We start from the raw sequence: 26,152 nt of genomic DNA, 5'->3' as shown, positions 1-26,152 counted from the left end.
TGTTCGCGCCTTTGCAAACATGCCAAAGTTCACCGTTATGGGCGCCCAAGGCGCTCCGGAAACAGCCTCAATTGAAAATTGTTTTACACACGTAAGTTACCTTGAAAACAAACAACTAAGTTCAACACTGGCAGCAACCAGCTAGGCCAGTTTCCAATGTTTTTTTCTCCCTTTAACGATACAAAGTTGAATTTACAGCATACACTCAAAGAAACCCTTCATCTTGTACTTGTTGGGGTGTCCTTATTTTCAGTATGCACATGATTGTCCCCCCTCCCTATGTGATCCCCCTATCTATAGAAATTACCAACCTCCTTGAAATTACCGAATGGAACGGGCAAAATGGGCAGATCAATAAAAGATCTGTAACTTTTCTGGTCTAGGGTATAACGTTAGGTCGTCTATTCTATCTGTTACAGATTATCAAACAGATGACCGCGAAAGCTACTACACCAACGTTACATTTTTTTTAGCAAATACGTAAGGAATCATATAAAATTCAGTGGTTTTGCTACGGAAAGGGCTGCTTTACAGCCTTCTGTAAGGGTTGCTTGAAAAAAATGACATCAAAATCGTGCAAAGGCCTACGACGATCCTACGAATATGGCCGAGCCAAGAAACAACCCTTTTATCATTACGGCCCTCCCTATACCCTCGTGGCTGCCTGACTTTCAAATCCGATCGGGAACCATTTCTGTAATTCTAGACAGTCTACCAAATAGCCACACGGTTTATCGTATCGGTAAGTTGTTTATAAGATCACTTCGTCTTTTGTTCTAACTATTGTCTAAGGTGAAACCGAACGCGCAGGAGACATTCCTCTGTATCCAAGCGCCGTAGGGTTTGTGACCGCGTGTGGTTGTAGGAACAAAGCCATGTGCTTCAGGCATTCTGTCTGTCTTTCGGAATGGGCACGTAATGATACGATTGTGGTTGGCTATCTTGGTGGGTGAGTTTCCCAACAAAAGAAATGTAATTTGTAGGCCTGGCGTTGGCGTAGCCGTAGGCTCGTAAAAAAGTCAGTTCAGTTGACAACGCAATTTTAAAACATGCATAGTTAAATCAATAGTCAAACCCCCTAGTAATACACTTTTTCTTTCTTTCTTGAAACGATGGCTGTTTTAATGAAAATAAAATTGTAACTCAATAAAGGACAATTGGATTAGAAAGAAGATACAATATTCATATACAACGTTATAACGTTAGTTATATCCCTTTGGTATGTTGGGAAGTTAAATATGATAATAAAATCACAACGAACACTCTATCTACAAAATGTCCCCAACTTATGCTTGTACATTGATACTTGTAGCCAAACGTTTAGAAAATATTTCCAACTTATGAAATCGACAAAACCATGAAGACACATACATTTTCTCCTTCTTTCTAAAAAAAAAAGCATTTCCACCAATCAGGACACAGATACCATCGCAGCAACCAATAAGATGTCTCCATCTAGCGTGAGTTAGACCCGCCCACCTATAAGAATAGCGCGCGAACATCCCTCTCTCCTTTTTGTCCAGCAGACGAAATTTGTGCGGTTCTCTCTAGCTCTCTCCCGACTTTCCTAGTGCCAACATGACTGCCGTAGCGGGCCAGCCCATCTTCGGAAGCGGTGAGGACTGCAAGCCGGTGTGGACGGACGCCTCCGCCGACTACGATGCGACGGACGAGCACTTGGAGATCATGGGGAAGCCCGTGATGGAACGTTGGGAGACGCCGTACATGCACAAACTGGCGCAGGTCGCCAGCTGCAAAGGTAAAAATATAATTTATGGCCGCAAAAATCTCTCACCGCCGTCCCTTTACAATCTAAAGGCTCTTCCACGACACATACACGTAGCAGGAAGCCAGATTTGCAAGATTTTGATAGAAATACGTCTTTATTTACGGAGAGGGAATTATAATTTTTGTGGGACGTCCCAAAGTAGAATGTTCCAGTGTGCCCCCCTCCCACCCCTAGAATACATGTAGCGGTCTTTTTTTTTTCGGATTCGTTGTATATTGATGTTTAGAACGCCAAAACCGTCTGTGATCGTGTCTATAAGAAAGCTATGTTGATATCTAGAACTATTTTTGTTGTGTTTATATGTAAAAATTAAGACTAATTCCGCTAAACCTGAAGTTCAAATTGCCCCCCCCCCTTTGCATTTGTAACGGTCAAGGAAGGTTAAATGGAAATCTATAATTTGCTGAATTTTGATATCAAATCAAGGTCAGAATCTTGTAAAGAATGTAAAGGATATGTAGTATTAGCCAGGCTCGGATAATATTAATGATCTAGCCACGCTATGACACGATGATGGGTGCCCCATGTGCATACATGGGGAGAGATTGGATTACAAATGGCACCTAAATATGGGGGAGGGGGGCACTGCACTGGGGGCACTTCTACTTCTACATTTACACATGACTGATTGCAAAGGTTTTGAAGTTGCAAAAGCAGAAAAAACGCAATCCGTTGGAGGTAAATGCAGTGAAACATTCTTTTTCTGAAGTGTGAATTTTCTACAGGCATCCTTGTCAAAAAGGCTTCACTTTATTTGCTATAATAACATAATGCTTGTGTTGCCTATGTTTTAAACATTGGGATAAACTCTAGGTAATATTCTTCCAAAGATATATCGATGCAGAATGTACCAAAGATGCAGTTTAGCACCTGCCCTGCACATGTCTGCATTGGATTACACTGTGCAGTGAAACAGACATGTCAGTCAGGGGCTCACTTGGGGGTTTTCCAAACACAGCTGTTCATCAAATGATTATGCAGACAGCTGTGTCCAAAAGAGTGTCTGACCGCTCATTTTGTAAGGGTCATATATATTCATGTTGGGGGAAAGGAATGTTTCTTTTATAGTGTTTCAAGTTCGTGGTTGAAACAATACTGTAGTACAAAAAGCAGAAGGCAAAATCATGGAGTCATAAGCAGTGGAGAAATGTGAAAATGAACCCCCAATGAATATTTTAAGGTTTACAGTATTTTGAATATTTTGTTTGAAAGACTTAAATGCGCATAATGCTCAACAATTGAAAAAAAAAAAATTTAGATCATCTTAAATCTAAGACATTGTATTGTCTCAATGCTGTGTTTAAAATTGTTGGATATTAATACTGTACTTGCATTGACCTGTCCTCAGCAAAATCATGACACTAATGAATATTCATTTCCATTGTATTACATTGTGCTACAGAGAATTGTTTCAACCACTTAATTAACTCCCAGCAAACATGAATGAGTTTACAGTGTTCACTATTGCACTGGCAAGTTTGTTGTAGCAACACTCCTCTTCAAGGAGATTAGCAGAACAATAGGGTGAAATTTGAAGGCATTTCCTTATCTATGGTAGGGGATTAATTCACAAAGACAATAGATTAAGTGATTATCCCTGAATATGAATTGTTTATTCAAGGGAGTCCTATTGATATCAGTGTCCTGTGGTCCAGTGTCATGTAAACATAACTCTCTAAGGGGAGGGGGGCATGAGAACTTGCCTTGTGGTACTTTTACTGTAAATTTTGAAGTAGTCAAGGTGGTTTTATGTTTGTGATCTTTACAGTGACCACTCCACTGAGAAATCACCACACTGAACCCCTTCTGTCAGTAATGCACTTTGGTTCAACCGTTGCCTACCACAAAGCTTCAACACAGCAAAATTAAGTCCCTTTAAACTTATGAATGACTTAACGAAATTCATGTTGGGTACATAAAAATGCATGAGATGAGAAATTCACCCTCACAGGCTTGACCTTTGACATTGAGTGTGGCAGAAATTTGGATGCGTATTATGACAGGTTAACTTAAAATTGCAAATTCCAGATCTAGAGGTTCTAATGAAAAACAGGGTAGGAGTCCGTAGGACTATAAATGTTAACTTCAACATGAAGAATGAAGACTCGTACACACGACTGTAAATGTTTGTTGGTGAAAAGACATTCAGCGGCATCCGTCATTTTTCATCAAGTCAGTCTGAATGTGTCGTCATGTGACCTGGAAGTCAAAGGTCACATGGCAGTAAGGGTGTTGTTTATGGGGAAGGGGTGCATCCCTTATTTGGGAGCAGATACAGCTAGGCTGAGTGAGTGGTTGCTAGCCTGTGGATAACTCATGGTCTGTGACTGAGAGAATTTGAACACACAGCAGGGCGCGAAATTCATTTTTGGTGCACGTAACCTACAAATTTAGGTGCACAGAAAGAATTTCAGGTGCACAACATACAGTAGAAAGATAAAGTGGAATGTCAACAAAACGTATAATTTTACAATCCCTACTGCCTCTCTTAACAACTTCAATCTAAAATTCTTGAGCAAAATTTTCAAGCCTTATACATCAAACAAAGTGCAACAACGGTTACATTAATTTTTCAGGTACTCACATTTCAAGAATCTTTTGTTTACCAGTGTACAATAGCACCTCTACCATATAGCCTACAAAGACATCTAGGTTCACTGGTGCACCCACAGTCAAAAATTAGGTGCACAGCTCCAATTTTGCACCCAGTGTTTTAAGCCCTGCATAGACATATCAGTCTAGCTGACCTGTAATATATATGAATTTACTGTTCTTTCACAGAGGAAGAGCAAAGCAAGATTAACGACATCCATGTAAATTGTATTTGGTGTGTCACATTTAGTATGATGAGATTATAATGCAAGTATAACAGATTATATAAGGCTGTAAGTCTTACTTAAGCAGGGGGTACTGTATTATTCTTGGCAGGCCTGCCAAAAAGTATCAGGGTTCAAAATATATTGTTATAGAATTTTAGTAATGTAACAGAATGATGACTCCAGAACTTGAAAAAGAAACATAATCTATCTCACCAAATGACGTTTAACAGTACTTTTGGATTATCCCTGACACCAGTTAGGAATTAAGCCCCCTTAAAATTGAATTGATTTATACTGTAGTGGTATCTGTAGCATGTTTGTTATGAATTCTTACTATGATTTTCCTACCTGAGTCCTATACTAGTCTCTAGTCTAAGTGCTCAAGCAAGGTATTGGCGGCCCTACACCATGAATTATATATTATTAGTATTGCCAAAATCAAATCAATAACCCTCTCAGCTGTGCAATGCAATGGAAGCTAGATGGTTGAGAACGCCATATTGATTTGTTTCGGTTAAGAAGATCGATATTAAACTCAGCTGGTTGCCGTTAGTATGACCTTGAATCATCACTGACCTTGAATGAAAATAAAAAGAATGGTTTCCTGATATGCCTGATAATGATATCGTTCAGTGTAATCAGTTGACCAATCAGGGTTTCACCAATGGTTATTAAGTTGGTAAGTGCAAAATGAAAATTCCAATTTAATTACACTACAGTCAAACCTGTTCAAGTTCATAAGGACCACCTGGCCAATGTGACCACTTTTTGGTGGTCCCTTGTATACTATTCTCCCACTAACACCAAACACCTCACACCAAACGTTGCCAGAAAGTGCAATGATGATAGTCGAATATTGCTATTTTACCCCGATGAACAGAGATATTGTTTTCTGTGTGTCAATTTGTGAGATCAGATGGTTTGCATATAAGTCCGTGTTATCGCATTATGTATTTTCCATATGGTACCTTAGTCAAGAATCACGATTACCTTAGACTGACAGATGGGAGTGACAAAGAAAAGTTCGGAGTTGCCAGAATAAGTAATTTATCAACCTCGTCGTTTGTTTAGGTGAAGTTTTTTTAGTCAGACATTTTCCGAAACCAAAACTGATCTTAATTTTTTGTCTCTTTGAGTTACCTATCACTATTACATGCCAGTATTTCAGACATGCATGTTGCTAGAAATTGTCATTTTATGTTAATGATATGTGGTCCTCGCTAACTCTATTTTTGTTGTTGTTTAGGTGGACGTGTTCTTGAGATTGGTTTTGGCATGGCAATCGCCGGCAGTGAGATTGAGCGACAAGACATCGAGGAACACTGGATCATTGAATGCAACGATGGTGTGTTTGAGAGACTGGAAAAGTGGGCCAAGGAACAGAAGCACAAGGTTAGTTCATTGCTGTCTCCAGCTTTGAATCTTTTTCCGTCCTACCCATTGTTTAGGGCCAATGTTGTTCATTTTCGTTCTTAAATCTGTCAGTTCATGCTTATACTATAAGCTTGAACTGACAGATTTAACAACGAAAAGCTTATACTATATGCTTGAAGTGACAGATTTAGCAACGAAAATCAATGATTATAGAAATACATTTTCATTGATTTCATGTCACGAAGTTCAGATTTTGGGACAGGCACTGCAGGTGAAATCTTTGTCCGTCCCAACAACCATATTTCCATCCGGGGACAGAGGAACGGGTCCTGGAGACAGCCTGCATGGGATTCGAATACAGAACCTTTAGATTCTAAGTTAGCAGCCCTAGCCACAAGGCAAACTTGAGAACCTACTTAACATGATGTTTATTTGTCTTGTACCTCCAGATCGTCCCAATGAAGGGCATGTGGCAGGATGTTGTTGCTACTCTGCCCGATGGACATTTCGATGGTAAGTGTACAACATGCCATTGCTTTAACATCAGTGACAGTTTTAGCTTCAAATTAGTCATCTCTCTGTATATGTTTACTTATTCATAATCATATTGTCGAAATACATCTGAATCTAGCCTGGGTGTTTTTGTGTGTGTGTGAGCAAAGTAAAAATGTGTTTATTTAGTTATTATGTTTCTCCAACAAAGTGGAAGGTATGTGTTGTGTTAAGACCACTGCAAACATTTCAAGATTCACAGTAATACTTTTATCTGGATTTTCTGTAGGTATTTTGTATGACACTTAGGCCACACCAATTTATTTTCTTGGTTAACGGAATAAAAAAAATGTAAAAAAAAAATGCTAGATTGGAAAAACAACATGAAAACAGAATCTCAGAGGAATGTTTTTACTTTGGTGCACACAGTTTCAGGGAGTGAACAGGGTCAGGTGCAAGTTTTCACCCCACTGCCAGCCTTCTGTTTTCATTATTTTTTTGTTGCTAATAAAAATCCGTTAACCAAGAAATTAAATTGGTGTGGCCTTACCCCCTGTTTGACAGTGAAAATAAAACCACAGCAAACATTTCAAGACTTACAGTAATACTTTTATCCATATTTTCTGCAGGTATTTTGTATGACACCTACCCTCTGTCAGAGGCTGAGTGGCACACCCACCAGTTTGACTTCATCGGGAAGCACGCCTGTCGGTTACTGAAGCCAGGCGGAGTTCTGTCCTACTGTAACCTTACCTCCTGGGGCGACCTGCTCAAGGGCAAGTACGACAACATTGAGACCATGTTCAAGGTGAGGGGAGAGTCATTTGTGGTTGACTGAGGGTGTGTGTTTGCATGGGTCAGAGATATTTTTTGTGGGTCGGTGTGGAGACATCTTTTATTCTAGGGTTCCATGTGCCTGCTCAAGGGCAAGTATGACAACATCGAAACCATGTTCAATGTGAGGGGAGAGTCATTTGTGGTTGACTGAGGGTGTGTGTTTGCATAGGTCAGAGAGATTTTTTGTGGGTCGGTGTGAAGACATCTTTTATTCTAGGGTTTCATGTGCCTGCTCAAGGGCAAGTATGACCCCATAGAAACCATGTTCAAGGTGAGGGGAGAGTCATTTGTGGTTGACTGAGGGTGTGTGTTTGCATGGGTCAGAGAGATTTTTTTGGGTCGGTGTGGAGACATCTCTTATTATAGGATCTCATGTGCCTGCTTAAGGGCAAGTAGGACACCATAGAAACCATGTTCAATGTGAGGGGAGAGTCATTTGTGTTAGGGGGTTAGGGGAACATCAACAGCTTCTTTCCACGGACTGCCAAACTATGGAACTGCATGCCTTCGAAACCAATGTTCACCGCTATTTTTCAATTGCATCTAAATTCATTTTATTTCAATGCCTGGTCAATTATGGCTTTGCATTGAGCAAACTTGTTAAAAAACCACATGTATTTTGCCTTCTGCTAGCTAGGGTCAGTCACATAAGCTAGACGGTTCAGTGAGCACAACCAGGTTGTGCTTAATTACTATGTCTATGGGGTTATTTCAAGGGACCAAGGAAAAGATTCAGATTTATTTCTCATGACTTTGCATGTGACAATTTCATAGAAATATGCACATGAAGTGCGTCATCATTTACAAAGGGGCTCGTGATTTGTAAAATTCACTATGTTAAATCTTGACTATAACATTACGAATTTAGAATAACTTGCATGAACAGATTTTTTTAAAAAGCAGTCACATTGGGCAGGGGGTCGATCTCCAAAGCTGTAAATACATGTTGATGTATTTGTGGATGTTATCCATAGAATTAAATAAGCATTGTTTTACTTGAATGTCTAACATTGATAAATGAGACAATAGCTTCAAGATTTTAGGCACAAGAAAGAAACTAAAGACATTTCATTTCACGTCTTATCACAGGAGACCCAGATCTCGCATCTTGAGAAGGCTGGCTTCAAGAAAGAGAACATCTCGTGGGAGTGCATCACCAACGTGCCCCCCAAGGACTGCAAGTACTACCAGTTCCCCCTCATGCTCGCACCCAAGTGTATAAAGGCCTAGACTGGAAAAACAACAAACAAACATACATACATACATAGAAATGTTGTCAGGTTCAGATTTTCTCAGATTTGTTGTTGCGTTTATTTTCATCTACATGTGTCAAATCTGCCGTACTTACACAAATTGAAATTGTGTGATTTTTGTTACGAAATTGTACTTTTTATAACAAAATTGTATGTTTGGCACATTTTTGTTAAGTGTGATTTTAACTTTTTTAGTTTTTTTTACGGGTGATCATTAATGTATGTGAATACATTTCCTTTTAACCAAGCTATTTTTGAATTTGAAATCTTAGAATTTTGTCAGCTTTGTGAATTTTAAAGTGTTTTTTTATACATGATCTGGTATGACAATTTCTTGTACCATCATGAACGTTTCTGTGAACAACACAGTTTGAAAACAATAACATTTAAAAGGTGAAGAAGACTTTAGAAAATGTAGAATATACATTTTTACTGGTACAGTAACAAATGTTCTAGTGTAGGTAGAGCCTGTTTGTCTTGGTAAAGGTGTTTGTGACTTCCTATAGAGTAATGTTCTTCATTCTAAGGCCACAATGTAAGGATGTTGGAGGGAAAATTCTGCCAAAATGTTGGTTCGAGGCCACTTTTGTAACTGGAGATTTCCCAACCTTCTCTGCTGTTTTGTGTTTTTAAATAAAAGAAGTTGAAGCAGCGTGAAGTTTGGCTTGTGTTCTTCATCGTGCTTTGTTCTTAAAGGGTTTAGACTATAGAAAGCTGCAAATTCTTGTTATGAACTAAAGCCCCTGTCACACTTTTGCGTATATACAAGTCCGCAGAAGTTGCGTATTGTGTTTTTGGTTTAGGTTAAGTTTGCAGCCAAAGAAGTCTTTTTTGTTTGTTCGATAACCAGGCTGGGTAAAAGTGAAAAACAACTTCTTCCTTTCAAACTTTACTTAAACCAAAGACATGTTGATGCGCAACTCATACGCACTTGAAAATATGCACAAGTGTGACAGGGCCCTAAGGAAGGATCTTTATTGTTTGTCCATGCCTGTGTGTGTGTGTGTGTGTGTGTGTGTGTGTGTGTGTGTGTGTCTGTGTCTGTGTCTGTGTGTGTGTGTGTGTGTGAGATATTTACATGGATTACAAAATATGGCCTTTATGAAATGCTCGTAAAAGAACCTGTGTGTGTGTGTGTGTGTGATATTTACAAGGATTACAAAATATGGCCTTTATGAAATGCTCGTAAAAGAACCTGACACACTTGTCTTGAAGAGTAGGGTTGCTTGGCTATAAAGACGAACCACTAGCAAACAAATTGCAGTTACCTTAAATTCAAATTTTATTCACAGATTCAGAATTGTCGACAAAATACATTTAATTCCACAGTAGATTTCCTTTTTTTTACACAATTAAAGCTCAGAATTAGCAGCATCCACATTGCAACACAGAAATAAACAAAATGTTTCTTACATTTTCATACAAAGCAAAGAACACAATTTGCCAACGACTACATAACTGTAAATTGATTTGAGTTTGACTTACACATAATTCCAGAGTAGGGGGAGGAAGAATATTTTCACACTTCTCAAGATACTACATGTGCAAGACCTAGTACACTCTCATTTTAGCCTCTGAATTAGTCAAATGACATGTATATATACACAAAACCACAACAGTTCAATTGGAAAGGCTATTAGGACACAATAAATATATCTATACATGGTAACAAATGTAGGTCATTTTGCATACCGGTAGTACATAATGTAGTGGTCAATTTTAAGCGATATCCTTTGTTTCGATCTAGATAACTATGTGGGAATCATACTGCATTTCAGGGCTGTAGAGCCCGTAGTCAATGTACAATCAGGCTGTATTCTAGATAAACTTTACACTATTCAAAGCAGCACTTACATGTACTTACTGAACATTAAGATGACTTCTGGATGGGACAAACACTTTCCCAAACTTGTAAAATTCAATCCTATAAAATAAGTTATTTTCCTCAGCAAGGTTTGCTCAGTAAGAGCTAAAAATCTGAAACCACAGAAACACCCAAATATCGCTTTAAGTTAACACAATAACCGGAACCATGCAACAACCGAAAATATATTATAAAACCCAAATATTTACATGTATCCTGACTTTATGATGTAGCAACTTTCTTCTGTTGCCATCATAAGCTTACAAAACTGTCAGAATATCAACACACCGGCTTTTCTTCCACATTTTTAGTATCCTTGTTTTCTAAGATCTCTGTGTCTGAAGTGCTGTTAGTTCCAGAGGAATAAAATGTCACTACAAATGCAGTTGACAAAACAATGCTTATGATCCACACAAGCACACAAGGAGAGCACCATTCAAACACCAACATACTTACTTGTTAGCAATACGAATATCAATTCTGTATGATATCTATATACCCATGTTTTGTGACCAGTCTATCGCATCAATAAAAGGTAGATATTGATGTCAATACTCCTGATATTGCTTTAACTATGTTAAAAAGACAGTGTTCACTTAATCTTAATACCTGACTTCCTTTTGAAATCCAGAAAGTTCTGTTATGTTCATTTTTCCATCCTTCCCTCACGTGAAGACTTTGTTGCTGCAAGAATGTACATGTATGTCCTGAAAACAGCTAAAAACGTTTTTAAGTTTGTGTGCTTATTACCAGTTTTGTGTACAATCTGCTGCCTTGGTTACTGTTGTCGCGGATACTGACTGGAGATCTGTTGCTATGGTTACTGACTGGAGATCTGTTGCTATGATTACTGATGAGATCTATTACTATGGTTACTGACTGGAGGTCTGTTATAGTTACTATCTGTTCATATAGTGGTCTGTTGTTATTGACTGGAGATCTGTTGCTACTGTTATTGACTGGAGATCTGTTGCTATGGTTACTGTTGCTATGGTTACTGACTGCTGATCTTCCAGAGTAAGATGCTGGTGTCCTTGCCCCCTGCCGTCACCAGGTGAACGTTGTCGTGTAGGAAACGTAGACAGCTGACCTGACTGCTGTGGCACTTGTAGGTGTCCGCTTGTGCCTGGAGAAAATCACAATGAAATATTATCCACATTAGGAACAGTTATATGTCATATGAAATACAAAATACAATGATGTACAATCTACAACTAAGAGCAATTTTTGGCAGGAACATCTTAGCTACATGTATATACTCTGGTCAGTCAACTTGAATAAATGTTATTTGTTATCCAGTGACTTACCAACCTGTTGAAGCTGTATTCATGGAAGTCTGTAAATAACTTGTAATTTGTATGTAAATCGTTGTTTCTTAAGTCCAGGAAGACTTAAGCTACACTGTACTTACAAATGTATGTTAGCAAATGGACGGTAAATAAAATATCCAAGCATCCCCAACATGTACCGAAAGATATGGAGACAATCCTTACATCTCTGTGTGCGCAGGGGTAGGTGAACATGTGGATCTCCCCGCGTTCGTCAGCTGTCCCCACGTGTCTCCAATTGGGCGCCCTGTCTAGCGTCCGCACGTCCCGACCATCCAGCCCCGCATTCCACACGTCTGCAAACACAACAGCCCAGAATATTACCACCCGTAGGGTATCATGTTACCAGGGTATCATGTACTAGGGTGGTATGTCAGAGAACTTCTTGTACTTGTGTCATTTAGGCCACACCAATTTAATTTCTTGATTAACAGATTTTTTAAAGATTTTAGCACAGGGACATCATTAAAACAGAAGGCTGGGGTGAAAACTTGCACCTGACTCTGTTCACTCCCTGAAACTGTGTGCACCAAAGTACAAACTTTCCTCTCAGATTCTGTTTTCATGTTGATTTTCCAATCTAGAATTTTTTTTTTAAATTCTGTTAACCAAGGCATTAGATTGTTGTGGCCTTAGCCTCATTGAAAAAGCAGATAGGGTGAAAACGGTCTGACAGGCTGAATGGTGCCAGATGACTTAGAGATGACTGTGGTGCAATAGATGTCGACTATCTGGGGAATAAGTCCTCTCTACTTTATACAACAGGCTTGAACAGCCCAGAATAATTCATGAGGAACCTTATTTTGGGGTGGCCTCCACCAGGCCTTCCTAAGGCGTAGGAAAATATGTTTCCGGTTAATCAACCAACCCTAGCAAAAACCTGCGTACCCTAGCCGTTTTTTGGGGAAGAATAATTCCTAAAATAATCCATGAGGAGTCTACTGATATTTTAGGGTGGCCTCCACCAGGCCTTCATAAGGTTTTGGAAAAAATGTGTGTTACCCGACTGACCTAGGAGTAGCAAAACCCTGCCGACCCTAGCCTTTTTAGGAGGTCGACCGTTGGCAAGTGACATGAGATTTAAATGTCGATCTGACGCCTGAATGATAAAAATGTTATAGAACTGTTTTTCAAATTTCATCTTTTCATTTCCGTTCCAATATCTGTACATACTTTTGTATGATTAGAATATGATGTTGAAAATACATTTCAGTTTGACATTGTTAAACTTTATTTTGCTGGTCCATCATCACTTTGGTTCAAATCTTAAGAAAAAAAGAAGAGAGAATCCCTACCTCAAACAACTCTAATATCTTCAGGACCAAGACAGGAAACACAACATTAATTTTCCTAAGCCCTGAGCTGATATTTTAGGAGCACATCGCACCCTTAACTTCGAGCACAGATGCGCACAGCTGTCTGCTGGGCTGGCCTGTCTATATTTGACGTGACATTCAAGATGGCAGCAAGTCAATGTGTCGATTAAATATTGATGGTTCCCAAATAGGCTTTTAGGCTTGGGTAGTCAGTTTAGAAAAATCTGTAGTTGGGACACAGAAATTCTAAAGAAGCTGGTTTGTCCAGCAGCTGTTTTGTCCAACACAGTTTACTGAGCGCTTGTAGCAAATATGTGAGTGGATGTAAATGAAATACTGGTAGAAAGACACCAAGGCCAGGAAATTCCAACAGCATCGAAAGTACCACATTATCAGCCCAAGGACATTGTATGTAAATATTGATGTTTTACAAATAGATTTTTTTTACTTGTGTAGTCAGTTGAATAATCTTGACTAGTAGGTTGATAAGATGCAGAAATTCAAACTGGTTTGTCAGCTTTGTCATTTTTGGACCATTATATTGGACGACGGGAGTTAACATTGCTCGTTAACATTGCGACTATGAGCCTCAGGGTAGATGTAAATGAAACAGAATATTAATCGTAATTCCACCAGAATCTAGAATACCACTTCTTCAGCTCAAGGACATTGTATGTAAATATTGATGTTTTCCAAAGAGATTTTTTGACTTGTAGAAATTCGAAAGAAACTGGTTTGTCAGCAGAGTTTTTTGTAGGACACAATTGGACGACAGGAGAGTTTACATCACAATGAATGTTTGTAAGACAAGCGGGCCATGGTAACCTCCTTGGTCCTCCTGAGAATGTTTGCCGACTTCTTTTTGAAAGACCGTCCGCCAAGTTGAACAAAGAACTTTACAGGGAGTTTCTATGCATTAGATCTAGAGCAAAATATTTGCAAATGATTTCTTTTGGTCAGAAATTCAAGGATTTTTTTTTTAGTTTTAGTACGAGGACATCAATAAAACAGAAGGCTGGGGTGAAAACTTGCACCTGACCCTGTTCACACCCTGAAACTGTGTGCATCAAAGTACAGACTTTCCTCTGAGATTCTGTTTCCATGTTGATTTTGGAATTTAACCAAGAAATTAAATTAGTGTGGCCTTAGGGTCTGTCCTGTTAAGTTCATGTCCACGAATAGTCGCAAGAATAGGTTGGTTGTAGCCACAATCTATGTATGCCTTTTTCCGTGAAGACTGTTGCAAGCTATTTTGATTCAATATCAATCGTAGCTATATAACTAAATCTGTTAAATTGTTGTCAGTGAAATAGAGATGGCTGCAGAATTCGAACAGCATCTAAAATGGCACTACATCAGCTCAAGAAAATGGCTAATTTGGTTCTAAAATCACTGAGTTGAATAATTTACATACAAAAACAATTTCTTTACTATAGCTGGCCCTTGCAATAAAACATAACCCCAGAGATCTGCCATGACACTGAACATGTGAAACTTTCCAAATAAGGTTCAAGGGAATACAAGGTCATCTCTGAGGCATTGCAAGGTCAGTTGAAGGTTACTGTAAGGTCATTACCAGACAAATGCAGACAGTTAACAAGCAATTTTGCAAAAAGCATCAAATACAATCTTGCACAACTGCTGGCTAATTGGTTTGCTTAATTATTGAATGTAAGAAGCAATTTGTGGGGCAGTAAAATTGCAAACAGATCTCCAAGCAGAGGTATGGCTCCGGGTGGTTGTTGGCGTATTTTTAGGCATTTTTGTTGGGCTTTCTATTTTGTCCAATTTTCTTTATGTGGCTTGCAATTGGCAACATATTAAAGAAAACTAGACAAAATAGAAAGCCCTTTCTTAAATAGAAACATGAAAATGGATTCTCTTTAATAAGTTGCCAAGCCACATAAAGAAAATTGGACAAAATACAATGTAGTAGAAAGCATGACAAAAATGCCTAGAAATACGCCAACAACCATCCGGGGCCTGCTTGGAGAGTAGCGAACAGAGTGCTTGCTCTTCCTTGAAAATGGGACCCACAAATGGTGCACGAAAGTTTGCTCTGATGATCAGGCTAGCCCTTTATGATAGCCTCTCGTTAGTAAGGGTAGCTCTGGCTGTATGTCTTTATACAGCCTGATGAAGCAAATCACATCAAATCATGATAGAAGTACACGGTCGAGTACAAGTGAAGAAATTACATTTCCAGACCTGACCATTAAAATTCTGTTATGAGACGTCTTAATAATGAAGACAGCTCAGGGCAATAGATTATTAATGATGCTTTTTCAAATCAAAATGCATTTGAAATTCAGCATTTGTCCATAAACTGAAGGGACCCAAATAGATTACCCCCTTAATGAAATCTAGACTCATATCCAACCATCTTTCCTTCAAAGTTCATCATCATCTCATTATCTTGTTGAGTTACGGATAAAAAAAAGATAGATCATGATAGAAGAACGAACCTTTAACCACATATCCCAGCATGCAGTTGTAGGTCAGCCATTCGGTGTTCCGGAGTCCGGCCATGTCGGTCAACTGCACGCACTGGTCAACATCCCCTGGACATCCACAAAAAGCAAGATCAGAAGCAATTAAACCTCAACATTGAATACATTTAGCTTTTGTCCAAGCTTAGGGAAGCTTTAGCCTCATGATATTTTTGTATAAAACCTCCATGAAAAAGACAACAAGACACTCAAAACATAGACAAGAATTTATTCTTTAACTACAGAATTTGTTGAGAAATCTGACAAATCTTTATTATTTTGCATTGTATGGTCTTGATTTCTGTGTGGAAGGTAGATGTACTAGTAATGTTTGATTTGTGAAATCTAATCCATTGATCATAATATATGCTCTATATATGACAGCATTCTTCATGCCCAAAATGCATTTCTCTTGCTCATGATTTTTTTCATTAGCAAATAAGTAACAATAAATGAAGTTTATTGCATATTCATTCCCCCAGGCTAATTGCAAGTGAACAGCAACACAGAGTAATGATACTGTGTACATTCAAGCATTTCTATGCCAATATGCACAACTAACAACCAAGACAACATTTTCTAGAGCCATGAGTGACAGAAATTAAAGAGCATAATTTTTTTTCCTGGCTGCATGCTGTTACGGATTATTACATACAGGTATGATCCGCTTGTTCAAGTTTTTCATCACAGAAATTATGTCCATTAATCCGTTCAAACGCGACAGAATATCATTACAACCAGACATTAAAGCATCAAAATGACCCAATTACTTGAAAGCCGTCAACGTAAAATATACAAACCGACATAATTTCTTCCGGTTGAGATCAGCGTTATAGATACTCGCAACAGAGGACTACAAATCAGAACCACATAATGGCTTTTTAATTGGGTCCTTTCATCTAACTTAAATACCAGGCATAAGGTGGCTTTTTCTTGGGGTTATTAAGTGGTGGAAATCTCTTTGAAAAAGATCTCTAGCCATGGAATTCCCTTTGGGAGCTGGTGGTGATACTGTAAATTGTAAAATATCAGCGATGGTTTTATGTTAAAGTTTCTGCAGTGACCTCCTATAACACAGCGAATATATGTTCTGTGTTGCGTGATTGCAGTTGTTTCAACCATAAACTTATAACACTGTTAACACCTTTAGAATTCCCTCCAACCACGAAATTATGTCCCTGCTTATGAAAATCATTTTACAGTAATCTCTTTAAAAATCATCTAGCCATGGAATGGGGTAGACCAGTATGCGTGGCAGAAAATGGAAATAAAATATATCAAAGTGAATCTAGAAAAAACAGTTACTCACAGCCCCAAAAACATATTAACCTTCTTGGTAAAGGTAAGGACTGACATTACACTTGGTGAAGGTAAATTTTGTTGAAGAATTTATTGCTGCAGATTTATGCAAACGGCTGCGTGGCCTTCAACCTTGGGTGGCAAATTAACATCTCAAAGTCAATAGACCAATTTGGCTTTCACTCAATACTTGACCGTCTGTGTTGTTATTTGCCAAATGACCTCCATCAACACTTGACCAAACCTGTGACATACATATGCATATGCCTGATCATCTGTTTACACATGCATCTAGTATTTGTTATTCTATTTCATGTGTGAAAGTGACAGATGTTTTTGGACCCAAAATTTATGCAATTGACAGCGGCATGGTCAGTCTGATACTGTAAGTTCATTTATTTTCGCAAGGACTTAGTTTTGTGAAAGAAGGGGAAATGAATTTTTTTGTGGTGTCTGCAGTTGGAACAACTCAGTCTGTATTATAGTTGTAACTGTAGAACATTGGAAATCAAATATTTGCACTGTCGGGAATTTGCGGCGGAAGGGTCATTATGAAAACCATGAAAGTAAAACCATTGCAAACATTCGAAGATTTACAGTAATGCCAGGTCCAATGCTAATTGCAAATGCACTACTCAATCATAGTTGTAAGGCCTAAGGTCAGGAAATGCTCCAGTACTGAAAATTGCTTCACAGTCATGAATTTTGATATCTGCATCATGTCTCATTCGGTATGCTTTTAACATTTTGAGCATGAAAATTGCTGCAAATCCTGATGCCAATTGATAGGAACATTGAGCATAGCAATAGAGGCTGAGTGTCCTTGACTTTGCAAGTATGCAACTCAAAAAGTCAAACAGTCTATGTGATCAAACCTGTCCAAGTGACCGCCTCTACATAAGGACCATCTGGTCAATATGACCACTTTTGGGTGGTTCTTTAGATAATTTATCCCATTAACCATTAAGAGTCCTGTCTATATTGACCACCTGTCCACATAGACCCAACCATTGACACAAGCATCAAGAATCATATCTATATTGACCACCTGTCCACACACAGACCAGATTTTATTGGTCCCCTGGGTGGTCTTCTTGGGCAATGTTTGTCTGTACTGTACAGCAAAATCCACTACCTGATACCATGATAAGAAAGATTGAGTACAGCAGTAGATTACATGGTAGTCCTGAGAGTGGATGGTCATGATCTAACAGAGTTTAGAGGACAGTACATGAAGGTCAGGAGATGGTTTAGTGAAAGGCTCTGTGTTATCAGTTAATGGAGCAGTGAGGCAGGTCAGGGGAGGCTTATCGAGAGTCCATGATGGGTGGACAAGTTTATCATCTAGTGCAGATGTGGACTGATCTATATCATATCCTGTCAGAGTATTCTCCAAGCAGATGCAAAGTGTCCCGGCTTGTTACCTTCATCAAGAAGGTTATATTTTCAGTGCCATTTACAAGAAGCTGTGGATCAATCTTTATGATATTCAATAGGTAGGAAGGGGTTGGGAAAACAAAGGTCAAGTTCGATAATGGGCGCCATAGAAGCCTTCTAAGGCACTGCAGTAGAACTTCTGTTTTGATATGTTCTGGACATGGTATGGTCGTGGTCTTTAAGTGTTCAGCTTTAATGTTTCAGTATGTATCTTCTACTTACACAGGAAGTGCTGGTATGTGCTGGAGCTGGTTTGAATGATGTAACCTCCTGTCGGCAGGTCAGCTGACCAGTCCAGGCCGGTGATGGCTCCCTTGTGACCTTTGCACTTTCCCAGCAGCTCCAGTTTGCTGCAGTAGTCGGTCAGCTGCAGGATCTGCACCGAGCCGTCCTGACAACCAATCGCTATCCTGTCTCCATCTGAGAAAACAGTTTTGGAAGATATAGTGTGAAAACACAGACAAACAAACAAACAGACAGACTGAAAAATCCCCATGAATTAGTAGCCCCTTCCATTGACCCCTTGACCTGGAATGTCTGTCAGCTGTAGGATCTACACTGAGCCGTCCTGACAACCAATCGCTATCCTGTCTCCATCTGAGAAAATGGAATTCAAAAATAGTCATTATGGAAATTTATAACATAACCTAAAACAGTATGTCCCCGTGAATTAGTAGCCTCTACCATTGACCCCATGACCTGGGAAGTCTGTCGGCTATAAGTCAAAGTTGATAAATGACTCCACTTCCTGTCAATCTGTGCTGAGACATGCCTGTATCTTTACTTAAACAACTGACAGAAACCCAGAGAACATGGAGAAACAAACAAACAAAGAGACGTTTGTGAAGGTTAGACATCCAGGTAAACAATATATAAGGAGAAATTCAAACTCTACAACTGGATAAAAATTCGGAGATTTATTTCCGGACGTTTCGAGTGACATCCATCACTCTTCTTCAGCGTCACTAAAGTGAACTAGCAGAACGAACCAGTACTTATATACAATAACTAGAAAAAACGGTTTTTACATGGCAAATCACACAGTCATGCATAAGCGACATTGTAATGTAAAATAAGTTAGGAAGATTCCTATGGTAAGACAACACATTGTAATGTAAAATAAGTTAGGAAGGTTCCTATGGTAAGACGACACCATAGGAAAAGTTACAAAGAGACACATCTAACAGTCATAATCACAAATTGACTGTTATGTCAAAGTATTGGTATTTAGATATTACAAACGCAAGTCATATTTCAGTTTTTCTATAATGAGGATCTTCATCATAATGACCATAACCACTCATCATGAACAGCCAGAACAAACCATCACGTCCGTACCTGGACATATCTTGATGACTGTGATGCGCCCCCTAGCGATCTTACTGGCCCTGCACATCTCCGCAACCTCGTCAAGGTCGTTCACCTCTAGCACGATCACACTGGAACAAATGAAGACATGAACAGATACTATAAATGCATTTAAGTTTGCATGCTTTTTATTTCGCGGTAGAGAGAAAATGGAGTGTTCGGGGTGGTTTAAAGTTCGTGTTTGAAACAATAGTAGTGCTACAGTCATAGGGGTAAAAATTTTCTTTGTTGTTTTAACGTTGTGCTGAAAATATCACTGCGAAAACCGGGAACATAAAACCACTGCAAGCTTTTCTGCATTTACAGTGCATTGCAGAAGTGCCTCCTAGCGTCCTTACTTAGAACTGCACCAGCAAAACAGAAATCTGGCAGAATCTGCAATTCTGTCTCTGGAGATTCTGATCAGATTCTGTGCATGGGGATGTTTGCTTATATAAGGCAGTTAGAACTTTCAACTTCGATTCATGTTTTATTAGATGAACAGTTTGACTCGAAACTTCTATCTTTTATCTGTCTTCAATCACAATCTCTACAGGGAAAATCAGCGATTCTGCCAATATTGTAATCTCGTGACTTAACTTTAATGCAATTTCAATCCTGTTGGTGACGCATTTATCAAGGATATTAACACACTTAACCATAATTTTCATTTCTGTTTCAATGTTCTTGTATTTTCAAGTAAGGCCACACCAATTTAATTTCTTGGTTAACAGGATTTTAAAAAAAATGCTAGCTAAGATTAGAAAATCAACAGGAAAACAGAATCTCACAGGAAAGTTTGTACTTTGGTGCCCACAGTTTCAGGGAGTGAACAGGGTCAGGTGCAAGTTTTCACCCCAGCCTTCTGTTTTAATGATGTCCTCATGCTAAAATTTTTTTTAAAAAATCCGTTAACCAAGAAATTAAATTGGTGTGGCCTAATGTATCCATAATACCTGCCGTCCTTAGTGCCAAGAGCCACCCGAGGTAGGCTCCCAGGGTGGTAATAGTCAGCACACTGGATGGTCGCTCCCTGGTGGAAAAACAGAAATAGAAACAGCACTCATAATTGATCATTACTGAGTAATGAGGCTGTTGTAGTGCCTTTTAACGCACCTCCTCAATCACGGGACTCCCATTATATGTTTTTTCCAAGAGACGAAAGCAGAATGCAAACTGGAGTCTCCCAGTTACCATTAATTGGAACCGAGCGCTCAACTGCGAGGCAGCTATAAGTTAAGTTACAGGGACCTGATAACTATCCAAATAGTGAAAACTTCTATATCAATCAGTATAATTCACTAAGTCTTAGTGAACAGTCAAACAATGTTTCAATCTATTAGACTTACATGTTCCAGGAAAAAAAATAAAACGGAAAATTGTAAAACTGCTACAAAGTTTAACATAATATATATACAAAAGACTGAGCTTGGTTATATTTTCCCAACACTACACAATTGAACCTGCAGGCTAATTGCCGTATACGTATTGCGTTCCGGCGACGTGCTAAGAGAAACTGGTGAGTACCTTAATGACATATTTCCACTGCAGACTGTGGGACTCGGAGTCGTGCATACAGACCGTCCCATCATTCCCTGCTGTCACAAACTGCCCAGGTGCAGCATGGGAAGGCTGCGGGCAAATGGCCTTCACGTCATCAAAATGACCCTGAGGGGAAAAAAGAAATGATTAGAGGTCATTGTTATCATTGTTATCATTACCAGACTTGCAGAATTCAAAAGTTGCAAAACAACAACACATAAAGAACAACCAAATCAATTTTTTTTTGGTGAATGTTCATCTTTCTAAAGATTTCATACTTCACCCATGAATGCCTCCATAAGTATCAAAAATATATTGAACATTTTCTTGAACTTTTAACATAAACAAATCTTCATCTTTCTACAAATTTTAAACCTAAACCATAGATTCTTCCTTCAGGCTACATCCCTTTTAGATACATTGATTCTGAAAGCAACATTTTGTTTAATACCACTTTTAGACTAACAAGAAAACATTCACAAGAAGTTTGACTCAACCTGAAGTCAATATCATATAAAGATTGTGAATAATTTTTTAAAAAATCTACTCAAAGCAGTGTTTGCAGGTGCAAAAGGTACTTTACCTGAGTGTGTGACCACATTCTTGAAGTAACCTACCAGTATTCTGAATGCCACTTTCTGAGACAAAATGTCCGAGAAAGGTTCACCGATTTCGACACAACTTTACTCATGGTAAAGCTACCTTAAGTCATCTCTGATACAGGCTTGTAATGACAGAAGGTGTGTTACCTGTGTGACCACCTCCTTGTCCAGTGAGGCCCCCTGTAGGGGACAGCCTGCAGACGTCAGGGCGACAGACAGGATGGAGTTGACCGTGGTGCCCAGGAGTAACACTGCTCCGTCGGCTGTTGTACACTGCATTCTGATTCCTCCTTCTATCCTCGGCACCTGGGAGAAAAAGAGACATCTTAAGAACTGTAGGACCATCCCAACTGGGTAGCTTTAGACATTGCTTATAGTTGATATATACGGTTAGGTGTGACAGGTCGTTCAGTATGACATAACCAGCTGCTGCCATGCCACATGTAGGGCCATCCCAACTGGGTAGCTCGAGACAATGCTTGCAGTCAGATGTGCAAAGGTTCAGTGTGACAGGTTGTTCAGTGTAATATAATCAGCTGCTGCCACACTGTGTGCCTGTGAAGCTTGTGTGTTACGCAGAAGGATGGTTATATATCAGCAATACCTATACAGAATGATACAGACACAGACACATTCTTTCTTAAAGAACAATATAGGGCAAGAAAAACATAGATGTATGTCTAACCAACACCACTTGTAAACTGTTGCATTTACATTCATTCATTCATTTGTCTATACATTTATTTATTCAAAAGTTTTCTTCCTTTTTAGTTCAACTATTCCATAATTCAATCATGCCAAACTTCCTTCATTTGTTCCAAGATTCAGTCATTTTCATAAACATTTTTTATTCATGTTTACCTGTAGACTAGCGGAGAAACCTGTGTGCTCCATGTTTTTGTTTGTTTGTTTGTTTGTTTGTTTGTTTGTTAGTTAGTTACCTGTAGACTAGCAGAGAAGCCGGTATGCTCCATGTTCTTCCCCCAAGGGAAGGCGTACACCATTCCATCCCGTCCGGCTGTCAGCAGGAAGTTTTTCATCATCAGGAGAGAGAACACCGGACCCTGGAGGAGAAAATGTGTTTCAATCTTGGTTAAAGGCAGTGTTTGTACAATCAATGCCAATTTGAGCACTATATTACAACCTTTCATGAAAGATGCTTTTACTATTTCTGTTAAGCCATTCATCATCATCGGTCCTCCTCTTACGAGGTGTAGCAAGTGAAGTTTGCTCTCCAGAATTTCTTGTCGTTCATTGCCACAACCATTGAGCAGCCAAAAATCTCATTTACAGTTCAAATAGATTTTATTAATAAAGAAGTGCATTTAGTATGTTTTGTTGTCTTTCATGTGCTACTTTTAGTATTTCTCGCATTTTTCTTTCGTTTTTGGTTGCTTAATAGCTTCCATTTGTTGGAAAGGGTATCTTACTAGAAATCATGTAATTCATGTTTTCTTGTACGTAAAAGAAATGTTGACCTACCTCATGAATATGCTTCAGAGCCTGTGTGATGTTATTTCCACCTAAAAAATAAAATAAAAATATCTATTCAAACCACAAAATGAAAATCTGAGAGTTTGATAATGTGCAACATTTGTTCTGTGGTAATACAATGCTTTTGAGAACTTTCCAAAATTTGAATCTTTAGCATATTTGTAACCTGTTGTACTACAGGTTCTTGCAGTAGTCCCTACCTTCTCCCCACACAAACACAGTTCCGTTGGAGTCCCCTGTGATCAGGTCTCCCCTCTCGTTGTGGAGGAAGCAGATGATGTACTTTGCCTTGTTGTACCGTTGCTAGGAGACAATAGAACACCATGTAATTAGAGATGGCAGACTTCACCCCCTTTATCACTTCATGGGACCTTTCCAGTCCCACAGACAAGATCAGAGATAGGAAATTCCACTCCCTCACAAGCACACACACACACGCACACGCACGCACACATACACACGTGAAACATGCACACATACATTTTGTACACACACATACACAAACACATGCACGCACACACGCACACACACGCAAGCATGTGCACGCACACACGCACATATGCACACATGCATGTACGCACACACATGCAAGCATGTGCACACACACACGCACATGTTAATGACAGAAAAAGTTTGCATATTTTGCTACTATGGTTGTTGTATCATTTCTACAACTTGACATGTCCTTGGTGCTGAAATGTAAGTTATTTACATTGTTGGTCATGACCAGTGCTGAAATGCCATCCAATAACTCTACAATTACAGAGTGGCATACATTTGCTACCATAAGAATTACTATACTGAGTGCAGAGCTGTAGAGGTCATGTCTAGACTCTTTTGTATGGTCTTCATCTCTTTAAAGTCTTTGACCCAGCCAGGATTTGAACCGAAAGCACCCAAATGCAAGGTGAGCATTCACTAAGCAACTATCAGGATACTACTATAAGTCTTGAAATTATTTCACAGTTTACCTCTGTTGCAAAATTCATGACACTGTGAATGTGTGTTTCTAACGTGTTACGACTGTACTACAGAATTGTTATAACTACAAACTTACAACTCTGCAAAATAACTCCTTTGCCTTTCTACGAATCGGTGCAATGGCCTAGTGGGTAGAGTGTTTGCCTTGCATACGGTCGTGAGTTCGAACCCCGGCCGGGTCATACCAAAGACTCTAAAAATGGTACATACTGCTTTTTCTGCTTAGCACTCAGCATTTGGGAAAGAGTATGGTAGTTAAACACACACCACCAGTGGACTAGCCCCCTGCTATAGTGACTTGCACAAAGTCGTGTGGCCCAGGGCTGCCGAAACGGAGATGGGCGCCGCCTTATGCACCGTCTGGTGTGGGGAGGACTTTAACTTTAACTTTCTATGAATAAATGAAGCAACAAAAAGTTGAAGTAAATACAGTAGTACATGCACTTACATCATAATAAGCCCTGACCACTTCCTGCAAAGTCACACCAGACCATTTTAGAGTCTTTGTTATGACCCATCCAGGATTTCAACCATCCACTCTACCCACAAGGTTAATACACCAGTATTTTGCTCTAATGATACCTACATCATAATTTGCCCTGGCCACCTCCTGCAGAGTGCCAGTCTCCACACCCAACTCCCACCAGACGAGGTGTTCCTTCCCTGCCGTCACGATGGTGTCTGGACTCCTGGGGCTGAACCCCAACTGGCACACCACCTCGGTATCAACCTGAAACACATTCAGTTATAATGTCTGTTTGTGATAGGACAACTACTCTCTCTTTTTGTCATAGAACTGTATGGTTTGAAACACATCAGTGTGTATTTTTCGATTTTCAACTACAGTAATATAGCAGTAACTATGTTTTGACCTCCAATCAAAATCGAATAGATATACATTTTATAATCCAGAAACTATGAGAAGATTTGATTAAGCAAAGTACAGGTCTTACAAAATTGAAAGAGGCAATGGCATTAGAGAAAAAAGAGGATGATCATGTTTACCTTTGCTTCGGTGAGTTTCCTCCCTGACTTGATGTCCCAAACTGACATCATGTGCCCCTCACTACTGTCAATAGCCGCCAGTCGGTCCTGGAAGATACAAACATGATTTTCTGGTGATGTGCTACTTCCACATATATTGAAATTGAATAGAACTTAGTGTGCAATGATTGACTCCAACTGCAGAGAGTATTGCCTTTCATTTTATCACATGTGTTTGAACTGATAATCTAATACCATGTCATGGAGTAACGGATACAATGTCATGACACACGCGAGTGTGGCGTCTGTGTGGCATAGTGGCAGAGCATCCGGCTAGGAACCAAAGAGACCCAGGTTCAATCCCCAGTGGAGTACCCAGACATGTCCAGACATGCACCCAGAAGTTGTGCCTTTGGGAAAGGCACTTAACACATATATCCCATGTCCTAAGCCCAGCAGTAGGTTTTTGGGTTGGCGTTAGGAAGGGCATCCAACCGTAAAAACTCTTGCTACAAAAAAGACTTGCACTTGATGAGGAGTTCTGGGGCTACGCGACACTCAACAATGTTCAAGAAGATACCAGCATCCATCCCTGAAGACAACAAAACGGAAGCACCCATTCCTGAAGACAACAAAACGGCAGATCCCGCGGAACAACGTCCAGAGCAGCACCTGACAACTAAGACGACCAGCGATTACGTGACCAGATCGGGGAGAACCGTCAAACCACCCGAAAGACTGAATCTGTAACACACGCGTTAATGATTGCATGGAAAACGGACTGAACGAACTGGAACAATATTATTAGTCTTGCATGCATAAACAAAAAAAAAAAAAAGGATGTCTAACACCTCACTAATTTATACTAACTCTTGAGACAACGTATTTACGTAAGAAGCAAGCTG

The 26,152-nt window shown here is 39.4% G+C and overlaps 2 protein-coding genes across 2 annotated transcripts in view; one reads left to right on the top strand and one right to left on the bottom strand.

Annotated features, from left to right (window-relative positions):
* Positions 1 to 1,500: 1,500 nt before the first annotated feature.
* On the top strand, positions 1,501 to 8,717 carry LOC136425350 (guanidinoacetate N-methyltransferase-like). The gene is made up of 5 exons (XM_066414198.1): positions 1,501 to 1,759; positions 5,855 to 6,000; positions 6,432 to 6,495; positions 7,104 to 7,282; positions 8,401 to 8,717. Exons 1-5 carry the CDS (start codon positions 1,579 to 1,581, stop codon positions 8,539 to 8,541), a joined length of 711 nt encoding a protein of 236 aa, XP_066270295.1. The 5' UTR covers positions 1,501 to 1,578; the 3' UTR covers positions 8,542 to 8,717.
* A 2,681-nt stretch (positions 8,718 to 11,398) lies between these two features.
* LOC136425150 (uncharacterized) overlaps positions 11,399 to 26,152 on the bottom strand; it is a 36,452-nt gene continuing 21,698 nt past the window's right edge. The window contains exons 20-32 of the mRNA XM_066413948.1: positions 25,269 to 25,355; positions 24,850 to 24,993; positions 23,483 to 23,585; positions 23,271 to 23,311; positions 22,730 to 22,852; positions 21,936 to 22,094; positions 21,172 to 21,312; positions 20,601 to 20,677; positions 19,636 to 19,736; positions 18,520 to 18,717; positions 15,538 to 15,633; positions 11,922 to 12,052; positions 11,399 to 11,554 (exon numbers count right to left, since the gene is read on the bottom strand). Of these exons, the coding sequence (XP_066270045.1) occupies positions 11,423 to 11,554; positions 11,922 to 12,052; positions 15,538 to 15,633; positions 18,520 to 18,717; positions 19,636 to 19,736; positions 20,601 to 20,677; positions 21,172 to 21,312; positions 21,936 to 22,094; positions 22,730 to 22,852; positions 23,271 to 23,311; positions 23,483 to 23,585; positions 24,850 to 24,993; positions 25,269 to 25,355 (1,533 nt within the window). The 3' untranslated portion in view covers positions 11,399 to 11,422. The remainder of the gene's footprint in view (positions 11,555 to 11,921; positions 12,053 to 15,537; positions 15,634 to 18,519; positions 18,718 to 19,635; positions 19,737 to 20,600; positions 20,678 to 21,171; positions 21,313 to 21,935; positions 22,095 to 22,729; positions 22,853 to 23,270; positions 23,312 to 23,482; positions 23,586 to 24,849; positions 24,994 to 25,268; positions 25,356 to 26,152) is intronic.

Source organism: Branchiostoma lanceolatum, chromosome 19, assembly GCF_035083965.1.
Source record: "Branchiostoma lanceolatum isolate klBraLanc5 chromosome 19, klBraLanc5.hap2, whole genome shotgun sequence".
NCBI lineage: Eukaryota > Metazoa > Chordata > Leptocardii > Amphioxiformes > Branchiostomatidae > Branchiostoma > Branchiostoma lanceolatum.
This window is presented reverse-complemented; position numbering and strand designations above follow the sequence as displayed.